At 56.2% G+C, this 26,794-nt stretch overlaps 1 protein-coding gene across 2 annotated transcripts; it reads left to right on the forward strand.

The window, feature by feature from the left end:
- The first annotated feature begins 609 nt into the window (after positions 1-609).
- On the forward strand, positions 610-26,589 carry PIGO (phosphatidylinositol glycan anchor biosynthesis class O). Of its 2 annotated transcripts, XM_048850226.2 has the most exons (11): positions 610-667; positions 1,522-2,015; positions 6,935-7,078; positions 8,895-9,018; positions 10,348-10,507; positions 11,298-11,471; positions 14,990-16,559; positions 17,197-17,400; positions 17,704-17,906; positions 21,007-21,077; positions 21,615-26,589. In XM_048850226.2, exons 2-11 carry the CDS (start codon positions 1,523-1,525, stop codon positions 21,733-21,735), a joined length of 3,264 nt encoding a protein of 1,087 aa, XP_048706183.2. In that variant the 5' UTR covers positions 610-667; position 1,522; the 3' UTR covers positions 21,736-26,589. The 2 variants fall into 2 exon arrangements, with proteins under 2 accessions (XP_048706183.2, XP_048706185.2); XM_048850228.2 differs by lacking the exons at positions 21,007-21,077; positions 21,615-26,589 and having other exon boundaries at positions 17,700-17,876.
- The last annotated feature ends 205 nt before the right edge of the window (positions 26,590-26,794 follow it).

Raw genomic sequence — 26,794 nt, forward strand, 5'->3', positions numbered from 1 at the left:
GCGTGGGGATGGATGGGGGGACTTGAGTAGCGGGGGACAGCTGGGTGGGGCCAGTGAGTGGCAGGGGTGGGAGGGGGGGCAGGTGGCCCGGCAGGTGTTGGGGAAGCTAGCTCAGGGGAGGGCAGTTGGGGGGGGCAGGTGGCTCTGGTGGGGGGGGAGGAGGTTGGCTGGGGGGGGCTAGTTGGGGGGACAGGTGGCTCTGGTGGGGGGGAAGGAGGTTGGCTGGGGGGGGCGGTTGGGGGGGGCAGGTGGCTCCGGGAGTGGGAGGAGGCTGGGGGGGGCGGTTGGGGGGGGCAGGTGGCTCTGGTGGGGGGGAGGAGGCTGGCTGAGGTGGGGGGGCGGTTGGGGGGGCAGGTGGCTCTGGTGGGGAGGGGAGGAGGCTGGCTGGGGTCGGGGGGGGCAGGTGGCTCGGGGCGGGTGGTTGGGGGGGCTGGCTGGGGTCGGGGGGGCCGGTTGGGGGGGCAGGGGAGCAGGGGGCTCCGGTGGGGGTGGGGGGGCCGGCAGGGGGCAGCCGTGGGATCCCGTGGGCGGGGCTCAGGCCCGGCGGCTCCTCCCGCCGCTGGGGGGCGCTGCCTGGCCCCGGTCTCCGCCCCCCCCGGCCCCCCCCGGCCCCCCCCCGCCGCGTGCCGCCGGCTCGGCGCTTCCGGGTCCGCTGCGCCGCCCGCAGGTACCGGGACCGGCCCGCGCCGCCGGGGGGGGGAGTGGGGGGGCGCGCCGCCGGGGGGGGGAGTGGGGGGGCGCGCCGCCGGGGGGGGCACGAGTCGGGTGACCAGACAGCAAAGGGGGGGGGTAACAGGAGCCCATATAAGGGAAAGACCCAAAATCGGGACACCTGGTCTCCCTACACACGAGGGACGGGGTGGGGGGAGCCGGGCCGGGGGTGGGGAGTCGGGGTGGGGGGCAGGGCCGGGGGGCACCGGGGGCACGATGCTGGCTCTGACCTTCTCCCCCCTCCTTGCAGGATGCCGATGTTGGGGGGAGCAGGGGTGGGGGGAGCTGTGCCGGGGGTGGGGAGTCGGGGTGGGGGTGTAACGGGGGGATGGGGGCAGGGCCGGGGGGCACCGGGGGCACGATGCTGGCTCTGACCTTCTCTCCTCTCCTTGGAGGATGCAGATGTTGGGGGGAGCAGGGGTGGGGGGAGCTGTGCCGGGGGTGGGGAGTCGGGGTGGGGGTGTAACGGGGGGATGGGGGCAGGGTCGGGGGGCACTGGGGGCACGATGCTGGCTCTAACCTTCTCTCCCCTCCTTGCAGGATGCAGATGTTGGGGGGAGCAGGGGTGGGGGGAGCTGTGCCGGGGTGGGAAGTCGGGGTGGGGGTGTAACAGGGATGGGGGCAGGGATGGGGGGCACCGGGAGCACCGTGCTGGCTCTGACCTTCTCTCCCCTCCTTGCAGGATGCAGATGTTGGGGGGAGCAGGGGTGGGGGGAGCTGTGCCGGGGTGGGAAGTCGGGGTGGGGGTGTAACAGGGATGGGGGGCACCGGGAGCACCGTGCTGGCTCTGACCTTCTCCCCCCCTTGCAGGATGCAGAGGTGGCCGGTGCTGCTCTTCCTGGCCTGGGCCTGTTTCCTCTTCTTCTCCGGCATCGGTCTCTTCACCAGCGGCTTCCTGCTCATGAGGATCGAGCTCACCAACCGCAGCTCCTGCTCGGACTTGCTGGCCGCCCCAGCCTGGGCCGGGCAGCAGGTCGCGCCCGGCACCTGCTGGATGCCCCAGCGCGTCCCCAAGGCCGTGCTGCTCATCATAGACGCCCTCACCTTCGAGTTCGCCCACTTCGACCCAGCTAAGGCGAGGCCCCGGCCCTACGAGAACAAGCTGGGCTTCCTGCACCAGCTGGCCGGCTCCCAGCCCCGCCATGCCCGGCTCTACCGCTTCCGAGCCGACCCGCCCACCACCACCATGCAGCGCATCAAGGGCATCACCACCGGCTCCCTGCCCACCTTCATCGACGTGGGCAGCAACTTCGCCTCCTACGCCATCGAGGAGGACAATCTGCTCGGCCAGCTGGTGCAGAACGGTGCGTGGGCCAGGCTCACCCTGGGGTTTGCTGGCCACGTGTGGCGGCAGGGGAGTGGGCCAGCCAGAGGAGGTAGCTGTGTGGGTCTGACCCACTGGTGGTAGTCTGTAAACCCGAGTCCCTGCCCACTCCACAGAGCGTGGGAGGCTCTTACAGCTCCAGCCAGGGGCCCTTGGCACGGTAGCTTGAGCTGGAGCTCTTCGTGCTCTTAGCTCTCGATGCGCCCGGTCCGAGCGCCGCATGTTGGCCAACATGGTCGCGTAAGCCTGGCGTCTGCCCTGTACTGGGAGCAGAGAGAGGTTGGAAGCTGATCTCAGAGGGATGCAGGTTTGGAGCCAGGGCAGTCAGCCTAGATTCCGAGACAGGTGGAGGTTTGCATCTGGACAAGGTTGTTGGGAGAGCATCCCAGCAGCCGGAGTGTCGTGGTATGCTCCAAAACGTATGGGAAAGAGTTAAAATGGCTGCCCCCACACGACCCCCACAGGGTTGCTCCCATCTTGACCCTCGGGTGGATCTGAGAGGGCGAGGAGGGTCTGAGGTGTTTTCATTCACATCTCCCTGTCGGTATGTGTACCTGGGTGGAGTACAACGGGAGGGAGGAGTCAGTGTCTGGACTGGGGTGGTGGTGTGGTGCAGATGGCTGACCTGCCCATCCCTGTGCCAGGATCGTATTAGGTCGCTATAGTGTTTTGCCTGGGCCTTCCCACATGTTGTGTAGAGAGAGAACTGTTGTTTCTACTGTATCTTGATTGTACTTGGTGCTGTAGGTGAAAAGACAGGCCCTTGCCCTGAGGGGCTGACAGTCTGGATGTGACCTAACCCAGCATGGGATGGTGATACAGGTGTGGGAGAGAAGCGGAGGGGAGGGCCCAGAGAGTCAGGTCTGTGTTCTGTGCGCCTTGTGGTAGTATCTCAGTGTCTGGGCCTGCGATGAGCTCACGTTATTGTCACGGAGCCACAGGATTGTTGCTATGGCCCCAGCTTTGAAATGATCTCTAGGAGGAACCATTCAGTGGGCCAGATCTCCTGGAGCTCTCACTCTTCCTGGCAAGCCACGCGGCTTCACTGCCTCCTGAGACTGGACCTCTGGGCCTGCAGCCCCCTGCTCCACTCTGTGAGCTCCGTTCAGTGAGTCCCGCTGATGCAGACTCTGGGAGAGACTTGTCCACTCCTCAGGGATTAAGGCACCTCGCCCAGCACTGACAGAGACCCTCACACAATGCATCCAGGACTCAGGTTTATTAGTCACCTGAACACAGCCTAGGAAGTCCTGAGGGTAGCCCAGAGGAATGTCAGTTAAAGCATTGTCCATTCTGGTCAACCCAGAGCCTAGCCAACCTGCAGAAAGCCCTTGGCTCAAGCTGTGTCTGACCCTCTTGCTGGCCTCCTTGGTCAAACTCCAGATGAGAGCCTCAACTCGGTCCAGCAGCCAGCCATTATCCCCAACCTCGCACCTTCCCGGTTCTTTGTTCTCCAGTTGGGGAAATGCTGCTCAGCCTTCCTAAGGAGAGACGGGGAAGTCCCTATCCCCCTGGGGTGTTGGGTGCTAGATGCCAACTTCCTGGCGACTGGATTTGCCGTTATCTTCTCAGATCCTCTACAGATAGGAGACTAAGGCCCAGACCACTAGGCAACACCCACACCTGTGTCTCAGCCTCCCATGAGAACAAACAGTCCCCTTCCACCCACTGCGTCACAGTGCTGCGCATAGGGGAAACTGAGGTGTGCACAGGATTCATTGAAACGTTACAAAATATTCCTTCTCCGTCACACCTCTGAGCGGCTTTTCGGCTCTGTCTGTATGGGAGTGAGTGTTCTAGGTGAGAGGACAAGAGAAAAAGGGGGAGAGGTGGTAGGTAAAAGAGATGTACACGATGTATTTCCTTCCAGTGTCCTCTGCATATTCCCACTCATGGGGTGCTCCGTCCTATGCAGCCTGAATGGTAAAATTCTACGAGCAATAGCCCTTTGGAGTGTCCAAGCACTTCCCTCTCCCCCGGGAACTCCAGACCTTCTCCGGCAAGGGTTTAAAGGTGGCACTCCACTGCCTCAGTTCCTTCAGCTGCGGCCAGCTGGACAGTTACCATGTTTCTGTGTGATCCCTTCGGATCCCTAGTAGACAGACAGTTTGTGTCAGTTGTTAACGTAAGTACGCAGAGTTACGTAGTTTATTTCGAGCTAGTTAGTTAAAGGATAACATGCCAGACCAGAAGGCTGAGAAGCCTCGATTCAAAAGACGGAGAAGCCTGGATTCAAAAGACGTGTCTCGTGCCCGGCAGTATTCCCAGCATCAGATGCACATGCCTGATGGTTGGGGGAAGGGCATTCTCCCTCAAAATGTCTGACGTGCTCAGCATTGGGCACGAGGGCAAAGAAAGAGAGAAAACTGGCTCCAGGCAGTTTTATTGCGGGAAGCTCTGACGGTGGTGGCCGATTCTCCGAAACCAGCTCCACCTGTACCTCCAGCCGGTTCAGCAGGGAAGACGTGAGATTCAGCTACTATGTCAGGTGTCGGGCTCGGGATCCAAAAAAGGAGAAAAGGTCTGGATCTGTGACAGACGCAGTCCCGTTTCAGAGAGACTCAGTTGCGGTTCTGAGGAAATATTTGCAGCCTTCTTCAGCGTCAGCCTCACTATAAAGAGCCAGTCCGAGAGAGAGAAGGCCTTACAGGGACAGAATCTCGTGGTGGAGCCAGGCTCTGGTTCAGGCTGTCAGCGCAGAGTTAGGAACCATACCTCTGTGGATCTGACCATATCGGATCCAGGGAAGAGAACTCTGGTGGGGGGCTGCTAACTAGCACGGCACCGCAGAGTGTTACTGTTCAAGCCGCAGTTCATCGGGCAGCTCCGTCTGTGGCTCTATTGGCAGTTGAGCCAGGTATTGCATCTCAGGACACACCAGGTGTGTTGTTCGAACCAGCCAGGCTGACTGCTTCTCCGAGAGTCAGCAAAGAACAGGATCCAGACCACCTGTCCCTTCTCTTGACTGCAAGGGGAATGAGCCTTTAGCTGGGCTAGAAGAAAGCCTGTCATTCAAAGTACAAAGTATGTACTGTTAAATGCTCAAAAAAGTGTTACTGTCTTCAGTGGAAAAGGTTTTTTTATTGAGGATTTCCATGTACAGTGTGGATCCTTCACAACCCCAATTCATTATATATTAAGAGCATCATTTGTTTCTTAAGAAGACACCTCCTTTCATTATCTTCAGTTAAGGTTCATCTCTCATCCATGTCTGCATATCGTGTACCTGTAGAGGGAAAATCCATTTTTACTAATGATACCATTAAGAAGTTTTTAAAGGCCTTAATAATTTGTACCCTCCAGTACGAACTCCTTTGCCCTTCTGGGATCTGAATGTAGTACAAGCACAAATGCAAGCCCTCCTTTTGAGCTCCGGGAAGCTGCTGGTTTTCATCTATCTGTAAAGCCAGTGGTTTCGATAGCAATCACTTCTGCCAGACACGGAAGTGGATTGCATGTGTTGATGGCTGAATTACCAGTCACTGGGTTTCATAAGGATAAAGTCCTTCGCACGCATCTTAAGTTTTCTCCAGGAATCATCTCCAGTTTTCACATGAGTGAATTGATCATGTTGCCAGTTCTGTCCCCCAAACCCCATACTCGTGATGGGGAAGCTAATGCCAGACGTTAGATGCAAGGAGAGTGTTAGCTTTTTATTCAGACAGGACTAAACCATTTCAGCAGTCTTCGAGGCTGTTTATAGCTTATGGACCAAAAAACAAGGGAAAAGCTGTCTCTCTCTAGCTGGCTCAGGTATTTATGCAGCTTGTACACTGAAGGGATTATCCATTCCTCATGGCATCAGAACTCATTCAACTAGATCAAAGGGAGCGTGCCTGGCTGCCTATAGACGTCCCTCTGAGTGAGATTTGCAGAGCAGCACCCTAGCGTTCTGCTCACACTGTCACTAAACCTTCTTTAGATTTGGAATCTAGGTCAGATGCCACGTTTGGCAGGCAGGCCTGCACTCCTTGTTGGACTAGGACTCTGGGCCTCACCCTCCTGGGGCAGGGTGCTGCTTATTGATCTAGCCCGTGGGTGGGAATGGGACGCGGGAAGGAAGAAACGAAGGTTACACCCCTGTAACCAAGGTTCTTGGAGATGGACTCTGCATGTTCACACAGCTCTCCCTCCTCGCTGTTCCCCACTCCCTTGGGCTTGTGTGGGATGGAACGGAGGTAGGAGTTAAACCCTCGCCCTAGACGGTCCGGCATTCATTGAGGGGGTAGGGGCAAGAGAGGTGCATGGACACTAGCTACTGCAGGTGGAATTTTACTGTTCAGGCTGCACCGGTCGGCACATCCCGTGAGCGTGACTTGGCCGAGTCCACCTGGAAGAACCTTGGTGGCAGGAGAGTAACCGTCCTTGTTCAGTCATGTGAAACGGGGAGGCTGTTCCTGGTGCAGCCGCTGCAGAGAAGACGGCTCTTACACCCGTAGCGGGGAACCTGTGTGAGGATGCAGCGATGCCGCTGCCGTGGGAGGGGAGCTGGGGAGGTCCGTGAGATGATCATGGTCTTGAAGGCATGGTGCTGCAGCTAGAGAATCGCAGCTGTAGCGTCTAACGCAAGAGCCTGGCCGTCAGGACTTGACAAGTGTTTGATGCACTTCCATCTCTTTGGCCCACTGGCTCTGTGACCGGTAAGGGAGGCAGTAAGGGCTACTGGGCTTGGTGGATTTCCGATGGGAACGGGGCTGAGATCTCCCTAACTCACTTCATACGGGCCTCTAAACAGCCAGCAGGTGATGCTAACTTTTGATCACTGAGCCCAGGGGGTGGGGGGAGTGGTGCTGGCACTTTGTATCCCATTGCAGATCTGGCCAGACTCCTCAAGCAGCGTGGGTAAGGCTGGGACCCCCGTCCTTGATCCCTGTGCTAACTCCCGTCCTGCTTTCCCAGGGAGGAGAGTGGTCTTCATGGGGGATGACACCTGGGACGGGCTCTTCCCCCAGAAGTTCTTCCGCTCGTATTTCTTCCCTTCGTTTAACGTGAAGGATCTTCACACGGTGGATGATGGGATCCTGCAGCATCTCTATAAGACTGGTGAGCTACCATTGCCTGGGGGCTGGGACCGCGTCCTCTCTGCAGTGCATTGTGCTGGGAGTCCAGCCGAGGTTGGGTGTTAGAACTGAAGGGTCGCTGTTGCCCAGCAGAGAACTATTCTGTGTCCCAGCTGGGTCAGGAACGCCGTGTCTGCACCTGATCGCAGCCGCAGCCCACATAGCTTGCAATGCTGTCCCTGGATTCAGCAGCCCAGCTAGGCAGCTTTTCAGTCCCCAGGCTCTCTAAATGCCCCTCCTCCAATCCGAGGGAGTTAAGCATGCTGGGCCTTGCAATCCATAGCCTAGAACAGCCCGGTCTGCCCTGGGAATGCCACATGGGAGTGGGGACACAGAGCAGGCCATGAACATTGTACCTGGCATTTAACCTTGAAGGGACCTTATGAAGCTGGTGCCTTCCTGGCTGTCATTGAAACGCCCGGACAGGCACGTGATGTTCAGGAATGGCCTGGGCATGCTGGGAGGCGGTGCTTGCTTGAGAAGGTTTGTGTTACCCCTGGTTTTTGTGTGTGTTTAGCTGGACTTTGTCCAAGGCCCAGTACTGGGGGAAGGTGCCTTTTACAGTCTGTTCATAGACCTAAAGAAATGATTGTGGAGATGGTTTGTCATTGAGAACACAAGAAATCTGCCTTGCAGGTAGGGGGAAGCCACCTTGTGGGAGAGTTTTTGTCTCTTAAATTAAAATGCATCTCTTCCTATCTACAGATCAGAGATGCAACAGTCTGCAGTGAAGTATGTGTCTGTAGAGTGTACAGGAGGAGACAGCCTAGGGGCTGCTCTTACTGCAGTAACATCCCCAGTGTCTAGGCCTTTTGTGAACACACAGGAGAATGTAATCCCTGCCCTGTAGAGCTAGCAATATAAAAGAAGCAGCAGGCAGAATGACACACATTCAAGATAAAACATCAAAGCACCTATGGCTGAGGGCTGTAAGTTTGGGGAGCTGAGTTGTTCTTGGAACTGCCTTCATCGTGGTGTGGCTTGGTTTCACAGCTGTACAATGGGGTGATAGTACAAACCTCGGTGGGGTTGTGAGGCTCTTCTGCACCACACAAGGATTTGAGGGTGGGGCTCTGCCAAGCGAGCAGTCCAGGTTTGGGTCTTCATACCACATCCTTCCTTCCTTCAGCTTAGAAAAGAGATGACTGTGTGTGGGGGAGGGCATGGGGCGAGGGGTGGAATATGACAGTCATCTGTAAAATGACTGGTGTGGAGAAAGTGAATCGGGATGTGTTATTTACCCCTTCACATAACACAAGAACCAGGAGTCACCCAATGAAATTAACAGGTTTAGCAGGTTTAAAACAAATATAAGGAATTCCTTCTTCTCACATCGCACAGTCAACTTGTGGAACTCCTTGCCAGGGGATGTTGTGAAGGGCAAAAATACAGCTGGGTTAAAAAAAGAACGAGAGAAGTTCCTGGAGGACAGGTCCATCACTGGCTATGAGCCAAGATGGTCAGGGATGCAACTCCATGTCTTGGGTGTCCCTAAACTTCTGACTGCCAGTTGCTGGGAGTGGATGACACGAATGGATCACTCAAAATTGCCCTGTTCTGTTCATTCCCTCTGCAGCACCTGGCACCAGCCACTGTCAGCAGACAGGATCCAGGGCTAGATGGACCATTGGTCTGACAGAGCAGGGCCGTTATGTTCTCATACCTGTGGGTGTTCCCCGTGTTGTGGAAAGGGGAGAGTCAGGCTGATGGAAGGATGGCCCCAGGCTGGAGTCGCTGGCTGTCTGGCTAGCAGAAGGGGACAGCTCATGGTCTAATGTGCCCTCTCCCCTGTTCTGCAGTGGATGGTGGCGAGTGGGACCTGCTGATCGCTCATTTCCTGGGTGTGGATCATTGTGGGCACAAGCATGGACCTGACCATCCAGAAATGGCCAAGAAGCTCACCCAGATGAACGAGATGCTCAGGTGACTAGTGCTCTGGGGTGGGGGCTTGCGAGCTCACTCACCTGTGGCTTTGAGAACACAGCAGTGAAATGGCAGCATTAAAACGAGACTGCCCCGCCGTGGGGCCCTGAGGCTGTGTCCCTCCCACCCGGAGAGAGGGTCACAGTCAGCCACATGCTCTGACGCTGGCAGGGACTGAACCTGGTCGTGGAGAGCAGGGGCTGTCCCCAGACTTTGCCCAGAGAGGCTCTGATGGAGCATTAGGTCCTAACTGAACTTGCAGAAAATATCGCCCTTTGGGGCCCAGCTGAGCCTGTTTCTGCCTCCCTAGAGTGGAGACAGTGACCCCTGGTGGTTGTGAGGCTCGAGGACAGTCTGAGGAGCACTTCCGGAGCCTTGGATAGAGTGCACTAAGATTGTGCAAATGCTTGTGAGTCACGGAACAGCTGGAAGGGCTGGGGGTGAGTCACTAGAGCTCTGCCTGTGTGGGGTGTTCTCGCTGGAGCTGGCATGGCTGCTAGGCAGGGCTCTGAGCCGCGGGGCTGAGCCTACAGCCCCTAGGCAGGGCTCTGAGCCGCGGGGCTGAGCCTACAGCCCCTAGGCAGGGCTCTGAGCCGCGGGGCTGAGCCTACAGCCCCTAGGCAGGGCTCTGAGCCGCGGGGCTGAGCCTACAGCCCCTAGGCAGGGCTCTGAGCCGCGGGGCTGAGCCTACAGCCCCTAGGCAGGGCTCTGAGCCGCGGGGCTGAGCCTACAGCCCCTAGGCAGGGCTCTGAGCCGCGGGGCTGAGCCTACAGCCCCTAGGCAGGGCTCTGAGCCGCGGGGCTGAGCCTACAGCCCCTAGGCAGGGCTCTGAGCCGCGGGGCTGAGCCTACAGCCCCTAGGCAGGGCTCTGAGCCGCGGGGCTGAGCCTACAGCCCCTAGGCAGGCTAAATACTTCCCCAGAGTGTCCAGCCTCCTTCCAGGCATGTTGCAATGAGCCAGAGGTTTGTGACGGAGCCTGGGCTCCACAGAGGATCAGCTTTAAGCCTGTTTCTGTGCGGAATGTCCTCCCAGGACTGAATTGTCACTGCTGTTCACATAGGATCTAGGCAGGAGTCTGCTCTCTCTGGGCTCTGAATAATATTTGCATTTCTAAGGAGCCACATCAGCATAGCATCTGGGCTGCCACCCTCTGTTGTGGGGAAGCAGCCAGTTCCCAGCACAGGAGCAGGCTTGTCATGGTTTCGCAGAGCTGCCTGGTCCTGCTTTGTTGTGCTCAGAACCCTGCCAGTGGTTCACCACCCCGGGGCTGCACCCAAGCATGGGTCAGTGCGGTGGGAGGTGACTGATGAGCCTTGTCTCTGTGGACAGGTCGCTGGTGGATCACCTGGGGAACGACACCCTGCTGCTGGTGGCTGGGGACCACGGAATGACGGAGACTGGGGACCACGGAGGAGACAGTGAGAAGGAGGTGAACGCGGCGCTCTTCGTGTACAGTAAAACGCCTCTCTTTGGAGCCCACCTTCCTGAGGTAATGGAGAGCGAGGCCAGCGGGGCCCTGGCTGGGGGCCTGAGTCCTGCTGGGCACATACTTGGGATGGGGCCTGCAGGGGGAGTGAGCCCAGGGGTCCCAGGAGCAGGGAGACGTCCGGCCAGCAGCAAGGAAATATGACACGAATCCTTCCCAGACCCAAAAGCCTGTCTGTCCTGCCCAGCCCAGGGCTTGAGCGGATTCCGGGGGCTTCTCCTCATCTGTCTGGGCCCCCAGACAGGGGCTCTCCCTTCCAGGCGAAGATGAGATGGGTGGGACTTTCCCATCCCATCCACCCGGGGCTGATGGAGCCTTCCAAGATTGTCTCCCCTATACGGATCCCCTCCCGGGTTCTTCGTCCCCTCTCTGCCTGCACCACCCGGCTGAGGGCAGAGAAGCCAAGCACGTCCAAATTAGCCCCCAGCTGTGCTAGGCCTGGGCCCTGCAGGAACAGCTAGGTCCTTCTCCACAGCAGGAATCCTCCCACCTTGGCAGGGTGCTGGGGAATGGTTGGGATGTGGCCACTGGGGTTTCTAGCTTCTTCACCCCCCTTGCCCTCTGGCTCCCAAGCAGGACCACCTTCACTGCCCCCCAACCCAGCGCTGGGGGTATGCATGGCAGGCCTGGTGGGATGTGGATGCAGATGGAGCCCCAAAGATGTGGGGTGGCAGGTGCAAAGTGCATCTGTGCCCTATGGCCCCCAGGTTGGCCTAACCCTGCCCAGAAGATCAGTGTGTGCTCATCTCTAGTCTATTGACCAGATGGGCTCCCTTTCCTTGTTCTCCTCCAGGAGCCGGAAACCATCCCACAGGTGAACCTGGTGCCCACGTTGGCCCTGCTGCTGGGCGTGCCCATTCCCTACAGTAACATCGGGGAGGTGATGGCTGAGCTGTTTTCGGGGGATGGCGGCGCTGCTTTGGCAGCACTCAGTCAGCTCTCAGCGTATCGCGTCAATGCCAGACAGGTAGGGGCAATCGGCGCTGACCATACCTGGCTTCTCCCCATTCCACAGAGAGGCCCAGGATCATAGAGGCAGTGCCAGGACTGGTCCCTAGGAGGTCTGGCTCCCAGTCCTCTTGTGACCCCCTAGCCACACCTCTCGCTCTCCTCAAGAAGGTGGCCTTTTATAATCCTCCGCAGCCAGCTGGAGGGAATCTGCCAGCGCTGATCTTCCTTATTTGGGGTTAGAAATTGTTTGCTAATACAGGAGTGTTGCTAGGCCTGACCCAGCCACTCCCTCCCCCATTCCCCTGGTCTCACGGCATGCCCCCCTCCTGTTCACAGTCACATACAATCACCTACTCCCCTCGGGGAAGCATTGCTGTCGTTTCGGCCTGTCCTATTGCCGTGTGACGGAGCAGCACAGTGTCAGCAGCCAGACTCTGGGACCTGCTGGCAGCATCATGTGGAATGACACAAATTATAGAAAACTTCAGCGAGCCTCGGTCCTAAAAGAGCAGACTGAGGAGATCGCTGGTGTTAATTATTAATAGGGCTGTCGATTAATCACAGGTTTAATTGCACTGTGAAACAATAGAATGCCAATTGAAATATATTACATATTTTGGATGTTTTTCTACATTTTCAAATATATTGATTTCAAAGACAACACAGAATACAAAGTGTACACTGCTCGCTTTATATTATTATTTTGATTACAAATATTTGCACTGTAAAAAGACAAAAGAAACAGTATTTTTCAGTTCACCTCATACAAGTACTGTAGTGCAATCTCTTTATCATGAAAGTTGAACTTACAAATGTAGAATTATGTACAAAAACCCCCTGCCTTCAAAAACAAAACAATGTAAGACTTTAGAGTCTACAAGTCCAATCAGTCCTACTTCTTGTTCAGCCAATCGCTAAGAGAAACAAGTTTTGTTTACATTTATGGGCGATAATGCTGCCCTCTTCTTATTTACAATGTCACCTGAAAGTGAGAACAGGTGTTTGCTTGGCACTTCTGTAGCCGGCTTTGCAAGGTATTTACATGCCAGATCTGCTAAACGTTCGTGTGCCCCTTCATGCTTTGGCCGCCATTCCAGAGGACATGCTTCCCTGCTGATGATGCTTGTTAAAAAAAAAAAAAAGTGTTAATTAAATTTGTGACTGAACTTCTTGGGAGAGAATTGTATGCCCCCTGCTCTGTTTTACCCACATTCTGCCATATATTTCGTGTCTTGGCAGTTTTGGATGATGACCCAGCACATGTTCGATTTCAGACCACTTTCCCTGCAGGTTTGACAAAACGCAAAGAAGGTACCAATGTGAGATTTCTAAAGATAGCTACAGCACTTGACCCAAGGCTGAAGAATCTGAAGTGCTTTCCAAAATCTGAGAGGGATGAGATGTGTAATATACTTTCAGAAGTCTTAAAAGAGCAACACTCTGATGCAGAAACTACAGAACCCGAAAATCAACCTTCTGCTGCTGGCACCTGACTCAGATGATGAAAATAAACCTGCGTCGGTCCGCACTGCTTTGGATTGTTATGGAGCAGAAACCGTCATAGGCATAGATTCACATCCTCTGGAAGGGTGGTTGAAGCATGAAGGGACATATGAATCTTTACTGCATCTGGCACGTAAATATCGTGCGATGCTGGCTACAGCAGTGCCATGCGAGCGCCTGTTCTCACTTTCAGGTGACATTCTAAACACGAAGCAGGCAGTATTATCTCCCATGACTGTAAACAAACTTGTTTGAGTGATTGGCGGAACAAGAAGTAGGACTGATGGGACTTGTAGGCTCTAAAGTTTTACATTGTTTTGTTTTTGAATGCAGGGGTTTTTTGTACATAATTCTACATTTGTAAGTTCAACTTTCATGATAAAGAGACTGCACTACAGTGCTTGTAGGAGGTGAATTGAAAAATACTATTTCTTTTGTTTTTTACAGTGCAAATATTTGTAATACAAAACAAATCTAAATTGAGCACTGTACACTTCGTATTCTGTGTTGTGACTGAAATCAATATATTTGAAAATGTAGAAAACATCCAAAATATTTAAATGGTATTCTAGTATTAACAGCCCGATTAATCGCGATTAATTTTTTTAATTGTTTGACAGCCCTAATTGTTGTTAAAGCTTGGAATAACGGGGGACTTCCAGAAGACTGGAAGAGTGCTCCTGTTGTACCAATATCCAAAAAAGGCAAAAGAGATGACTCAGGGAACAAAGAGCCAGTTAGCCTGACGCCAATCTTATGCCAATAATGGAACAACCGATATCGGATTCAACTGACAGATTTACAGCAGGGATTTTTCAACCTTTTTTCATTTGCAGACCACTAAAAAATTACAAATGGAGGTGCGGACCCCTTTGGAAATCGTAGACATAGTCCCTGAACCCCTGGTTGAGAATCACTGATTTAAAGGATCAGAATATAGTAAACATTAATCAGCATGGTTTTTATGGAAAATCAGTCTTGTCAAACAAATCTGACGTCATTGTTTGATGAGATTACAAGTTTGGTTGATAAAGGTAACTGCACAGGTGTCATAGGCTGAGACTTTTAGAAGGCTTTTGACTTCAAACCCATATGATCTGATTTTTAAAAAAACGCTAGCGTGGAACAATATCAATAAAGTCCACGTTAAATGGAGTAAGAACCAGCTAACTGACAGATCTCAAAAATTAGTTGTCAGTGGGGAATTATCCTTGAATGTTGGGTGTTTCTAGTGTGGTTTCGCAGGGATCAGTTCTAGTGCTTTTCAACGTCTTCGTCAATGATCAGGAAGTAAATATAAAATTCCTGCTGATAAAACTTGTGGGTGACACACAGATTGGCAGAGAGGAAAGTAATGCGGCCAGACCAAGTACACGGAGCGATCTGGAGAACTGGGTGTGCAGGGTCCATTCAAACAAAATGCATTTTCCTACAGCTGAATGCAAAGTTATACACTGAAATGAAGAGTGAGAGGTGAGTTCATTACAGTGCGTCAGTACCTGCATGGGGGACAATCCTAGGTACTAAAGGGCTCTGAAATCTAGCAGGGCAAGGCAGAGCGAAAACCAGTGGCTGAAAGGCGAAGCCAGACAAATTCAGATTCAAAATGAGGCACAGATGTTGAGCAGGGAGGCTGATTAATTGTTGGACCACACTGTCAAGTGGAGGGGTGGACTCTCCATCCCTTGGTGTCTTTGAACCAGACTGCAGGCCTGCCTGGAAGATGCTTTAGTCAAACACAAGTCACTGGGTGCACTCCTGGGGTAATGGCGAAATTCTCTGGCCTGTGTTACACGGAGACGGTCCAGTGGTTCCCATCTCTCCACAGACTCTCTGAATCTCTGACTGTGGCTTATGCAGCTCCTGTGTGTGCTGGCCGCAGCCGACGCTGGCCTGGGCAGAAGAGGGCAGGGCTGCTGCGGGTGGATTTCCCTTGGCAGGTGTTTGGGGACGCTCTGGACCAGCCCGTGTCTGAGGGACTGGGGGGGCGGCAGTGAGCGTCTCCATTGTGACCCTGGCCTTTCTCTGCAGGTGGACCGTTTCCTGCACTCCTACTCGCTGGCTGCCCAGGACCTGCCGGCCGAGCGGCTCCGGAATCTGCGGGAGCTTTTCTCTGCCGCACTGGAGGAGCATGACCGGCTGCTGGCCCAAGTGCAGGAGGGGCTGCCTGCATCCCCCGAGCTGGAGGCCAGGCTGGGGCGACTGGTTGGCCGCTTCCAGCGTTACCTGCGGGGGGCCCGGGCCGTGTGCACGGAGTCCTGGGCCCGCTTCCACCCGCTGCGCATGGTGGCTGGCTGCGCGCTCATCGCCGCCTCCTGTCTGCTCTGCTGTGTCGCCTCGGAGCTGGCGGTGGCCCTGGACTTCTCCTACCGAAGCCACCTCCTGTACCCGCTTCTCTGGGGCCTGGCGGTGGCGGCTCTGCTGGGGCTGGGCCACCTGCTCACCAAGGAGGGGCTGGACCTCATTCTGGTGTTGTCGTGGTCGGCTGCCGCCTCCCAGCTGGCCTTCTTCTGGCACTGGTGGGGCCGCCGGCCCCGTCGAGCCCATTTGGCTGGTGTCCAGCCACCCGTGGCCAGCGCGGGCCTGTGGCAGAGATTGCGAGCGTGGCAGGGGCTGGTCCTCCCCATGGGCATCCTCTTCATCCGCTGCTGCGCCATGTTCTCGGACAGCTTCGTGGTGGCCGAGGCCCGGGTGGCCCCGTTCCTGCTTGCATCCCTGGCCATCCTGCTGGTGGGGAAGCTGCACTGGCATGGCCGGCTGACCGCTCCGGAAGCCCCCAAGCAACCTCTGGGCTTTGCCTTTTACCAGAAGGAGAGCTGGCAGCTTCTGTGCCTCCTGGCTGTGCTCCTGGCCTGCCTGCGCCTCTCAGGCCTTTTCCACCAGTGCCGCGAGGAGATCCCGCACTGCCAGCCCTCGCCCTTCCTGGCCCCGCTCTCCAGCCTGCAGAGCACTCAGGCCAAGAACCTCTTCTACCTCCTGTGCGTGGCCTCGCTGGCCGGGCTGGTCTACGCTGTGCGGCGCTGGCTGCAGCACTATGGGAACCTGAACAGCTCCAGCCCCCTGGTGCTCTTCGTGCGCTGGGCCTTCCCGCTGGTGGCCGTCTGGATCGCTTGCTACTGGGCCGTCACCTCGGGGGCGGAGGACACGCTGGGCAAGCTGCAGGAGCTGGTGCAGGTGGCGCTGGTGGGCTTCCCACGGGCCGTCTACGGCCTGGCATCCCTGGGGCTCCTGCTGGTGCTGTGGACGCCAGTGACGGTGTTCGTGAAGGACAGCCGGGAGCCAGTGGGGCCCATTGTGACCCCTTATCAGGGGGCCCCCAGCTCCCAGGCTGACCTCCAGCACGTCATCCCTCAGATCTACAGGAGGATGCAGCAGTCTCTGAAGAGCCAGCTAGACAGGGGTCACCGGAGGGCCACGGTGGCAGCCTACGGGCTGGGGAGCGTGTACTCAGCTGCCCTGGTCATAGTTCTTACCCTGGTGGGCTTCCTCCTGCTGCTCCTGCACAGTGAGAGGATGAGCCTCTCCTTCCTGCTCCTCTTCCTGGAGGCCTTTGTGCTGCTGCGGATCCATGTCTGTGTCGTGAGCCTCGCCGGGGACGCCGGTGAGCGGGGGGTGGCTGGGGCGGGTTCTCTCTTGGTTGGGGGGTCCCAGACTCTCCCACGTGCTGGTCCCAGGCCCCACTGCCCATCCTGGAGCCTGGGATGCACCGAGCCCTGTCTCGTGGCTGCGAGAGCCGCCGCAGGCCCAGGCAGCATGGGGGTTGGGCTCCGGGGGACCCCGCTCTGAGGTGCTGGTGACTGGGAGCCTGTGTTGTCAGCCGCTCTGGCTGAGTGCAGGGTTTGAGCAAGGGGGGGAGGGAGAGAAGGCCTGAGGCTGGGGGTACAGCCCCTTGTGGTGTGATGGGGTCCCTTCTGTTGGGGGGGGGGTTCTGCTCACTCTCCACACCTGGGCTAACTGCCCTGTGGGAGGGAGTTGAAGGGCTGCCTGGGGGGTGAAGGCCACACTGTTCCCCACACCCTTCTGGTGAGAAGATCCCCAGCCTGGTGCTTTGCCCAGGAGGGCACCTACCATCCTTAACCCGGGTGAAGAGGGCCAAGGTTCCCAGTGCTGGAGCCTGATTCATCCCTCCCCTTCTTGGGTGAGGGCAGGGAAAGGGCTAACGCCGGCCTTGTCTGAGCTGTGGGTCAGGCTGTCTCCAGAGGCCTGCCCCATGATGCGGGTCTCTCTGTCCCTCTCAGAGCCCTTCATTGTCCCCTGGTATGCGGTCACCGCCTGGGTCTTTGCTGCTACCCAGTTCTTCTATTCCACGGGCCACCAGCCCATCTTCCCAGCCATCCACTGGAACGCAGCCTTCGTGGGTTTCCAGCAGGGCCACACCACCCACCTGCTGCCCGCTGTCCTGGTGGGGGCCAATACGTTCGCCTCCCACATCCTCTTTGCAGGTAAGTGAATTTCCTCTTGGGCCCGGCTGCTTTCACAGGCCTCCCGGCTCACTGCTGAGGGAGCCAGCCCCGTGGGAGCAGCCAGGTCCATGTGGTTCTCCAGCAGGTGGTCTGCAGACCCGCTAGTGAGCCACAGCCGAAATGCTCTCATGTGACTGATGAGCAGATTGAAGCTGGCATCCGAGGGGGCATCCTGCTGGGCCCTGTGCAGGAGAGCAGTCCCCACCCCCCTGTAGCTGTGTGTGTCGCCCCCACCGGCTCCGGGACGCCTGGTAACTTCCTGTGCTTTTGTCCTTGAGGTAGTTGGCTGCCCTCTGCTCCTGCTCTGGCCCTTCGTCTGTGAGGCGCCCAACTCCCAGAGGAGGAAGCTGAAGAAGGAACTGCGGGAGGAGCTTCAGGAGGAGGAGGAGCCCATGATGGAGATGAGGCTGCGGGAGTCTCCGGAGAGGTTCTCGGCTGCTCTGCTGCAGCTGGGGCTCAAGTACCTCTTTGTGCTTGGCGTGCAGGTAGGGCACGTGACAGTGTGGACACCGAAGGGTTGTTAACGAGCCCCACACTGTGGGGTGGGAACGGGACTCTTCCCTGAGCTCGGGGAGCACAGGGCCCCCAACAAGGAGACCTCAGCCGGGGCAGTGAGCGACAGCGGGTGGAGGCGGAATGGCAGCTGCGCTCGCCTGTGTTCGCTGCGGTGCCACTGGTTCCTGGCTGTGCACGGGTCTCTGCGCTGGGGGCGTGCGAGCGGCCGCACAAACCCACCTGCCCGTCTCAGCCACGCCCCTTGGCTCCTGCTGATCAAAGCATGATTCTGTCCTGAAGTCTGGGGTTGCTGCAGCACCTGGCCCGTGCCGTGGAATCCCTGGGAGACGGACGCGCGTCACTCGGCAGCCAGCGTGCTGAGCTCTCCTGGAAATCTGGCTGCGGATGCGCTCGGCTTCCAAGTAAAAAACGGGGTTTTTCTCCCTGCTAGTATCACAGTCACGGGCTCTTTCCCGCTTCCGCGTGGCCCGTAGCAAAAGGTTCTGCGGGGCAGGGTTCGCCCTTGATACCACCTGTGCAGCCCGGCCACCTGCAGCGTGTTTGCCCAAGTGCCGCTGATGGGAACTGAGTCGGTGCTGATGACACTGACGCACAGGAAGGAAGGGACTCGAGCTCCCGCTCCCAGAGCTGGGCTAGCTCTGCAGGGCTCACCGGAGGGAAAAGCAGTAAAGACATTTCTGTCCCTACAGACGGCAGCTCGGACTCGGATGCACATGGGGTGGATTTGCTGAGTGTGGGGGGGGGGGGGGGGCGTACTGACAGGCACTTTGAGGGACTGTTATGTTAATAGACGTTGGGACGCTGAGTCCAGGTTGCCCTCAGTCCTCTCCTGTCTGGTACTTGGGACTCATGCCGATCTCAGCGAGTGAGAGCGCTGCAATAGGTGGGTCCAGTGGGATGAGTTCCGGGTGGATTGTCAGCCAGACCCCCTGGCTGAGCTTGGGCCCATCCAGTCTCACCCTTTCGGAGTAATGAGTCGTAGATGGGGCAAGTTCCCCGAGTCAGCCCGAGTATTTCCTTGTGGCTGCTGGGTTCCTTGGAGCTAATGAGCACAAAATGGGTTTCCCTCTAGTCCCCTCGGACCAACTCCCATGGTGCATTGGCCTTCTGCTGGGGTTAAGTGTTGGCTGCATCTTCACTGGAACGTGACACTGGTCTGTGCTACATCTCTGTCCCTTCGGGCTGTGAGTCTGGGGGTGCCCCCATAACAGCTCTGCCAGGTGGGGGGCGGGATTCGGGTGCAGGGTGGTGGTTGCTGCTGCTGCTTCTAGCCGTAAACCCATCTCTGTGGGGTCAGCTCTTCGAGCCCGTCTCTGTTCCAGTGTCTTGAAGCCATGTCTCGGTAACTCCGCAGCTAGGGAAATCCTTTTCTGTGATACCCCCAAGGATGTTTTGGGTCTTGCAGTCTTTCTCTTACCCTCCACTCCCAAGTTTAACACCCTGTTTCCTGTATATTCTTCTGATGATCTGCTTTTCGCATGTCCAAACCATCTATGCCTGGACTCTCTCAGCTTTTCTGACGTTGGTCCCACCTTCCCACTTCCCTGACTGAGTTCGTTCCGAACGCCGGCCATTCTTGTCGCTCCAAGCAGCCATCTTAATGTTCTCGTTTCCACTGTGGTCAAGATCTGCTCCTGTCTCTGCCTCATTGCCCAGCACTTGGAGCTGTGCAGAAGTGAATTGTACGTAATTATCATCTGGTAACTCTTACTTGTCAGTCTGACCAGCATTCTCCTATCACAGATCACTCCGCTTGCTTCGCTCCTTTAGTCCGCGCCTTTCCTGTTCTGCATATAATTCCCTTGTTGAGTTCACCGTTTTCCTGGATTGTCAAACTAGCGACTTGACCTTCCTCATCTGCTGAAAGCAGGCACCAGGGTGCCATGCTGCATGTTTTGTGGAAGTGCCTCGAACACCAGCGTGAACAAGGAGGGGCTTAGTGCCGAGCCTGGGTGTGCTCTGACTCTTACTAGACATGGCTCAGTTTCTCTGCCTGGTCTTCTCGCAGTGGTAACAGCACTCGCATACATCCCGGACGAGCCTGATACGTCTTCGGTCTTTCGTTCTCCTCCACCCCCACACGACTTCTCTCGGAACGTGGTCGTAAGCCTTCCCAAGGTCCATGAACACTATGTGCAGGGCTTTCCTCTTTCCTCTGTGCTTTTGCACAAGCGCCCTTAATGCAGAGATAGCATCCGTCGTTAACTAGCCAGGCACAAACCCAAACTCTCTGTCACTGATGGTAGCGTCTTAAAAATGTGTTTTCTAAGCGCCCGCCCTGCAAATTCCCCCTGGATTGGAGGGGTCCAGCTGGGCTCTCTCCATCTCTTGCATCATCCCCAGCTATAAAGATTTTGCAGACAGGTTCCAGTGGAGTAGCCCAGGGATAATGGAGGACACAGTTTGGCCCTGCATACACCTGGGACCTAGCTAACAGTTCTATTGGTGTGTGAGCTGACGTGGACTCCAGCTCCCTGTTTTGTAGCGTGGCTGGCCCTGCAGAGCTGGCAGGAGTGAACAGGTGTGACTGACACCCCCCAGGTGAAGGGGCTGTATGTTGGGAAGGGGCTGCCTGTACCTCGTCCCTTTGCTGATGGTATCTGCCCTGTAAAGGCAAGGTTACATCTGATGCCGGTTGAGTGCAGCCTGTGGTGTCCTGGAAAGTTGTAGAGGTCCTTCTGTGAGACTCCTTCCATGCTTGGTTATAGTTCTTCTCTTTGTGTATGGCTTATCATCCTAGCCACCCCCCACAGCCTGGGGGCCTGGTGTCTGCCCCCAGGGGATACTGGTCTGGCTCTCCCATTCCCGCATTGAAATCCATGCATTGTAGACACACTGCATGTCCCCAGCGGCTGCAGCCCCTTCAAAGGTGTGTGCACACAGTGTGTGCCCCATAAGCCGGGAGACGAGGGAAGAGAGTCCCTTTTGGGGTGTTAATTAACTTGCTTTCCCATGATGCTTGCTGCACCTGGCCCAGTGACCGGCCTGGCTTAATACCCTTTGCCATGGGCTGGGTGCAGTGTCTAAGGGTGATGTGTGACTCTGCATTCTCCCTGTTCTTCCCCGCAGCTCCTGGCCTGCGTCTGGGCAGCCATGATCCTCAGGCGGCATCTCATGGTCTGGAAAGTGTTTGCCCCAAAGTAAGTCCCAGGAGCTCCCCTCTGTCCTTGGGTCTGCCTCTTGTTCCTGGCAGCTTGACTAATAGCCATAGATTCCAAGGCCAGAAGGGTACACTGTGATCATGTGGCTAGAAGGGGGTGCTGCAGGTCAGGATTTGGGGGCATCGAAGGGCTGTGGAGTTAGCAAAGATCATGCAGCGAGATAAAGGGCGATTAATCACTGGAGCAGATCGGCAGGGCAGTAGGGATCCTCCCTCGCTTGGAGCTTGTAAGTCCAGGCTGAATGTTGTTCTGAAAGACGCACGCTGTTGGGCTGGAGTCAGGACCTGATGGGATACCCTGGCCCGTGCTAGGCAGGAGGCCCAAGATCTGGCTTTGGAATCTGTAACCCCACAGCCCCTCACCGTCAGGAGAGTCAGATTCAAAATAGAAACATAGATTTGCAAGAGCAGTCTATGCCAGTGGCATGGGGCGGGGGGGTGACGCTTGCAGGGGAGGACTGTGGTCCTGGCAGGGATGTTGGCTGCACTGCATGCACTGTGTCTGTCCTGCCTGCAGGTTCCTCTTTGAGGCTCTGGGCTTCATGGTGAGCAGCATCTGCCTCCTGCTGGGGATCTTCCTGGTGATGCGTGTAGACTGCACGGTCAGCGCCTGGTTCGAGCAGCTCCAGCCCAGGTAGCATCTGAGCAGCCGAGATGCAGGGAAGCCAACGCGGAGCATCGTCCCCTGAGGTGACGGCTGCGTCCCTGCCTCGCGAGGCCAGGCGGGACCCGGGAGCCGCCACCATGGACAGTAGCTGGGGATTATCCCCGTCTCCCTGCTGAGCGTACAGGGCAGGGCCGGCTGGTCTCTGGCCTCACTCACTGTGTCATTGAACTCTGAGCTGAACTTCATTGCCTCCCGCCGGGTGGGTTTGGAGCCCAAACCAGGCACGCTGGGCAGCAGCGAAGGGTCTGTTGGGGGAGGGGCCGAAAGCACAAAGCCTCAAGTGCCCTCCTGTAGCTGGATGAGGGAGGGGGTCTTACTGCCGTTTCCTTGACATCTCTTCTCACTGGGCAGAACGCACCGCAGGCCACTGCAGGGCTGTGTGCAGCCTTGGTGTTTGCTACCTCACCTGGGGCAGAGACGGGGCCTCATCTATTGAGGAGCTCCTGGGGTGTGTGGGCACCAGGGGAGTGACCTCCCTGTTCTCTGTCTGCCCGTGCATCTGCCTCCTCCCAGGCCCTGGCTCCCAAAGAGGGGAGTCTGGGCAGCGCATGTCCCTGGGCTCGGGCAGCAGCAGCTTCTGGAACTGGAAGGAGGAACTGTCTGCTGCTGTGTGATGGGGATACCCCCTGCCTCACTGATCCTGGTCTTCCTCAGGGCTACGCATGTGAGTGCCGGACCCTGAAGTGTGTGTGCGTGACTGTGAGAAAGTGTGTGTGTGTGTGTGAGACAGAGAGAGAGACTGGCCAGAGAAGCCTGCACAGCATGGTGCTTTCAGATGGTACCTGGGGCTGGGTTAGCAACAGTCTGTAGAAAGACTGTTTGAAACTGCTGGGGAAGGAGACAGCAAGGAGGGAGGGAGCTGTACCCAGGAATAAAATCCTCTCTGATCCAGGGCTTCAGCCTTTTCTGGTATCCAAACAGAGACCTCAGCTGTAGCAGCCAGGGCCCCCCGTCTCCTGTTCTGGTGCATTCCCTTGAATCTGCTGTGGCGCTCTGGCTGCTCCCAACCCCAACCTTGTGACTGAGTGACCCAAGCAGCGTGGCTGGTTCGTGAGCACAGCTGAACGACAGCCAGGTAGTGACAGGGCCTAGTAACAAGGTTCCTTGTTAAAGGAGGAAGGGAGAGCCAAGAACTGCAGGCCTAGCCACTGGCATGTGCTCATCGGTGGCCAGAGACCAGTGCTCCAAAGCTTTTGGGAGCAGATAACACCCCTGCAGGACTGACAGTTTAGCCCCTCAGACACGCTGAGGCACCACCTGGGGTTGAGGCTGGGCCACATCTCACAAGCTTGGCAGGGAGGGGCCTGGCCATGTGTCTGGAAGATCTGTAAGAAAACCCCAAGTGCTGCAGGTGATGGTGGTCATGATTCAGAGCATGGTGCTTTTCGCAGTACTGACCTGGGTGCTCCAGCCCCGGGTGATGTCTCAAAGGAGCTGTCCCAACCTCACTGCTCCTATTTATGATCATGAGATTGTATCCCTTCTCTGCAGGGGTTGGGGGGTTAACCATGGAGCTGGCTAAATTCCAGTGGGGGCGGTCCCATTCCGTCTCCCTAAATTCCCCCTGCAGTTAGGGTGTTCTTCACTTCCTGCCCTAAACCATTGTGGCATTACTTGGTGCTATTAAACCCTGCTGTCCACCCCTGGGTGGGTGAAGTGATCTGTACTGTGTGACTGCAGCTCTCGAGGGCAAAAGGAGCTAAGAAAGGTTTGCAGGGGGTCATTGATTTGGTTGCTTTTCGCTGCCCATCTCTTTCTGGTTTTGAACTAGTTGGGAAGAGCTGTACATGTCTGACTTCAATTCACTGTGCTATGTGGCTAGGGTAGTTCTGGACCCTTCCTAGTCTCCTGCCTCTGGGTCCTTTTAGGGCCTCCAAAGTTATCCTGGCTGGCTGAACTGCTACTGTTAGCCCCAAAGCACCCAGCTGGTCTGAAGGGGGCATGTCTTGTGGGTGGGTTGGGTTCATCACTGTAATTCTGTGGGCCCTGTGTTTGCCCTCCCTTGGATAGTAGCTGAGCAGGTTGGTTAGCTAAGGTCACCTGTTATATAATGGTTCTCTGCTGTAGCTGCTCGTGCAGACCCTACTGAGTCCTGCTGGCCAGTTGGCAGGGATTGCCCCATGGGCATGTGACGTGCAGGTGGCATTAGAACGCCAGGCAACTCGCATTGCTGAAGCCAGGGAGTGACCCCCACCGTATCACCTGGCGTTGACATGATGCCCAGCCATGCAGCCTGGTCAGCAGCCGCTAGTCTGAACAGCTTTGCGGTCCAGTACAAATCTCTGTGGTCTTTAAAGCTGTATTACTGTCCCAAAACATCCCTGTCACGACCCAGGATTCTGGGCTTTGCTTTCCCCTGCTCCCAAACGTCAGCCAACCTGCCTTTCTTCAGGAGCTTTCACGGTACTGCTCAGCACTTCGGTGCGTGTCCCTGGAGAGCTCTGCGCTTAGCAGCTAACAGCCTTCCCCTTCCGCCCAGTCAGCTCCGGATTATCCCCGTTTCGTAGCTGAGGAACCTGAGGCACTTGGCTGTGGCGTGGCCATGGTCACACAATGCGTCTGTGGGCGAGCAGGAACGCAGCCCAGGAGTCCTAGCTCTGTGAAAAGCACAAAACGCTGCCCCTTCTCACTATTTAACTCCCGCTGTGTCCCCTTCCAGCGCGGGGTGGGTCGGAAACTGATTTTGAATCTTTTATCTTTAAAATGTTTAAATCCCATTGTTCTTGTAGCGACAGGGTCGTCTCGTGAATCTGGGTACAGGCCTGGGAGCTGGGACTCCTGGTTTCTGATCTTCAGTCTGCCACAGATGGTGTGACCTTGGGCAAATCACTCTGCCTCAGTTTCTCCATCAGTGAAGTAGAAATAATCTAATTCCATAGAGACCCTGCACTGCGCTATCAGGGTGCACGTCTTCACCAGGCTCATGGAATGCATCCTTATATCATGGGAGTGCCAAGGAGCCCCAGGTAGGATTCAGGACCTGTTATCCTGGTCGCTGTACCAAGGGAGACTAGGCTGCTGTCCCGAGGAACTGAGTCCAAGCAGCCAGATGACCCACTGGGGGCTATTGACACGCTTGCTATTTTGTATGTGTCTGTTACTAGTTCTGTAGTAGTTTTTCCAGCTGCCCTTGAACCTCGCCACTTAGCTGCCATTTCGGTTAACGTACCAGAGAGCCCCAGGGTCATGCTGCAGCACCTGTCCGCTGCGGGAAAATGAGTTAATATTTGTCAAGTGCTTGGAGAGCTTGGAAGCGTGATGTGCTGGTTGTTGCAGTGAATGGAAACTCGTGGTGCTTGTTAATTTAAAACTCTGAACTGCAGCGCTGAGGCTGCTGCTCGCTGGGCCCAGCCAGGGGATGAGGGTCCTAGGGGAGTTAGGGGTGTATTCAGTCTCTGAATTCAAGGGGCGCTACTGAGGAAGAAAATCCTGCCATCTGTTTCCTCTCTCAGCCTGTCAACACAGCACCTAAGCGCTGTTACAATTTCAGCATCCCAGTGAGCCCTGGCCGGGGCCTGACACACATTCTCTCCACTCCCTTCCAGGCAGGGGTGGGTGGACTCCGTGCAGAGAGGGGAGATTTGTATTGTTCCCGAAGCAGGGCCAGGCTGGAGCCCCCTGATGCCCCCTGAATGGGGATTTCAGTAGGTTATGACATGGGGCCAGGAGGGTCATCCATCATCTGCTCCTCAACCTTGTCCCTCCACCCTGTCTACTGCGGCACTGTGCAGAGACACTACCCATGGGATGCAGGCCTAGTCGATCATGGGCTCTGCAGATCAGGGCCAGTACCTAGAAATGGATCTGTCTGTGCAGGTGTAAAACTCCATTTTGGCCATGCACAGCCCACCCAAGTGTTGGACAAGTGCAGTGTGTGCAGAGCTCCTGGCACGGGAGAGCCATAGACACATTTGTGTGTTTAGGTCTAATTTCTAAAGCCTGGGTGGGAAATCTCTATCAAACCTCCCCAAGAGGTGGGAGGTGATCACAGACAGTGTTCTCAAGGCCTTGGTCCTGTCTGGTTTATTCCATAGCTTCACACGTCAGCTGTCAGCACCAGTCTATGATTAAGCCCGTTTCCTTTTACTCCTATTCATCCTATTTCTGTTTATCCTTCCTTGAAATGTTTTAAACCATTTGCCTCCCTTAGGGATGCCAACACCCTCTCAGTAGGTCGCTGGGCATTGCATTGCCTTTGCCCCCTGGGGAGGTTGTGTGGTCCAGCAGACAGCCCACGGCGCTGGGATTCAGGAGACCTGGTTTGAGTTCCTGGCTCTGCCATTGACTGACCACGTGGCTTTGGGGAAGCTGCTTCACCTTGCTGTGCCTTAGGGACCCCATCTGGAAAATGGGGGAAACAGAGCCATTTATGTAGAGCACCTTGAGCGCTCAGGAGCAAAGTGCTCTAAAGATGCTGAGCACCACCAGGCATCTCTGTGGATCTGATTGTCACTTTTCTTTCCGCTGGAGCAACTCTGCCTGCAAGGGGGAAGTGGCTGGGGCGTCTCTGCCAGTGAGTAGAGATTTATAACAGAGCCTCGAGGGGGCAAACTGGCAGCAGTCCATCTAAAAGCATCACCTCTGGACAACTCCAGTCATGAGACAGAGTTGGTGAGTGCTCCTAACAGAGGAACGGGAAGTGGGAAGGCTGTGGTCTCTTTTCAGCTCTGGGACTGACTTGCTATGATCTTGGGCAAATTGTTTCACTTCTTGTGTCTCCGTTTGCCTAAAATTGGGATAATACTGACCTACCTGAGCAGGGGTATTGCCAGGCTGAGTTGTCTGTAAACTGCATTGAGATCCTCAGTGAAGGAGCTAGCAGCTACTTAATAAGGGTTCTTGTTTAATTATGTAATGGTTAGGTGGTGGGGACGATTTGCTTTGTGAGCTTGGATGCTGCTTCTCCGAACTAAATCGGAGTTGGGTAACCCGTGACTGGTTTCTGAGCCCAGCGCACGGACGGCGAAAGACTGGACGCGAGCAGGGGCCCGGAGGAGCTGGTCTGGTTCCGAGCTGCGGCAAAACGGCTG

This window comes from Caretta caretta, chromosome 5 (genome assembly GCF_965140235.1).
Source record: "Caretta caretta isolate rCarCar2 chromosome 5, rCarCar1.hap1, whole genome shotgun sequence".
In the NCBI taxonomy this organism is placed as follows: Eukaryota; Metazoa; Chordata; order Testudines; family Cheloniidae; genus Caretta; species Caretta caretta.

Bases quoted from the DNA above. Each gene is read 5' to 3' on its own strand.
- PIGO (XM_048850226.2), top strand. From the start codon at position 1,523: ATGCAGAGGTGGCCGGTGCTGCTCTTCCTGGCCTGGGCCTGTTTCCTC. The intron at 16,560-17,196 runs GTGAGCGGGGGG...TGTCCCTCTCAG, and splicing joins GAGCCTCGCCGGGGACGCCG to AGCCCTTCATTGTCCCCTGG. The intron at 17,907-21,006 runs GTAGGGCACGTG...TCTTCCCCGCAG, and splicing joins TCTTTGTGCTTGGCGTGCAG to CTCCTGGCCTGCGTCTGGGC.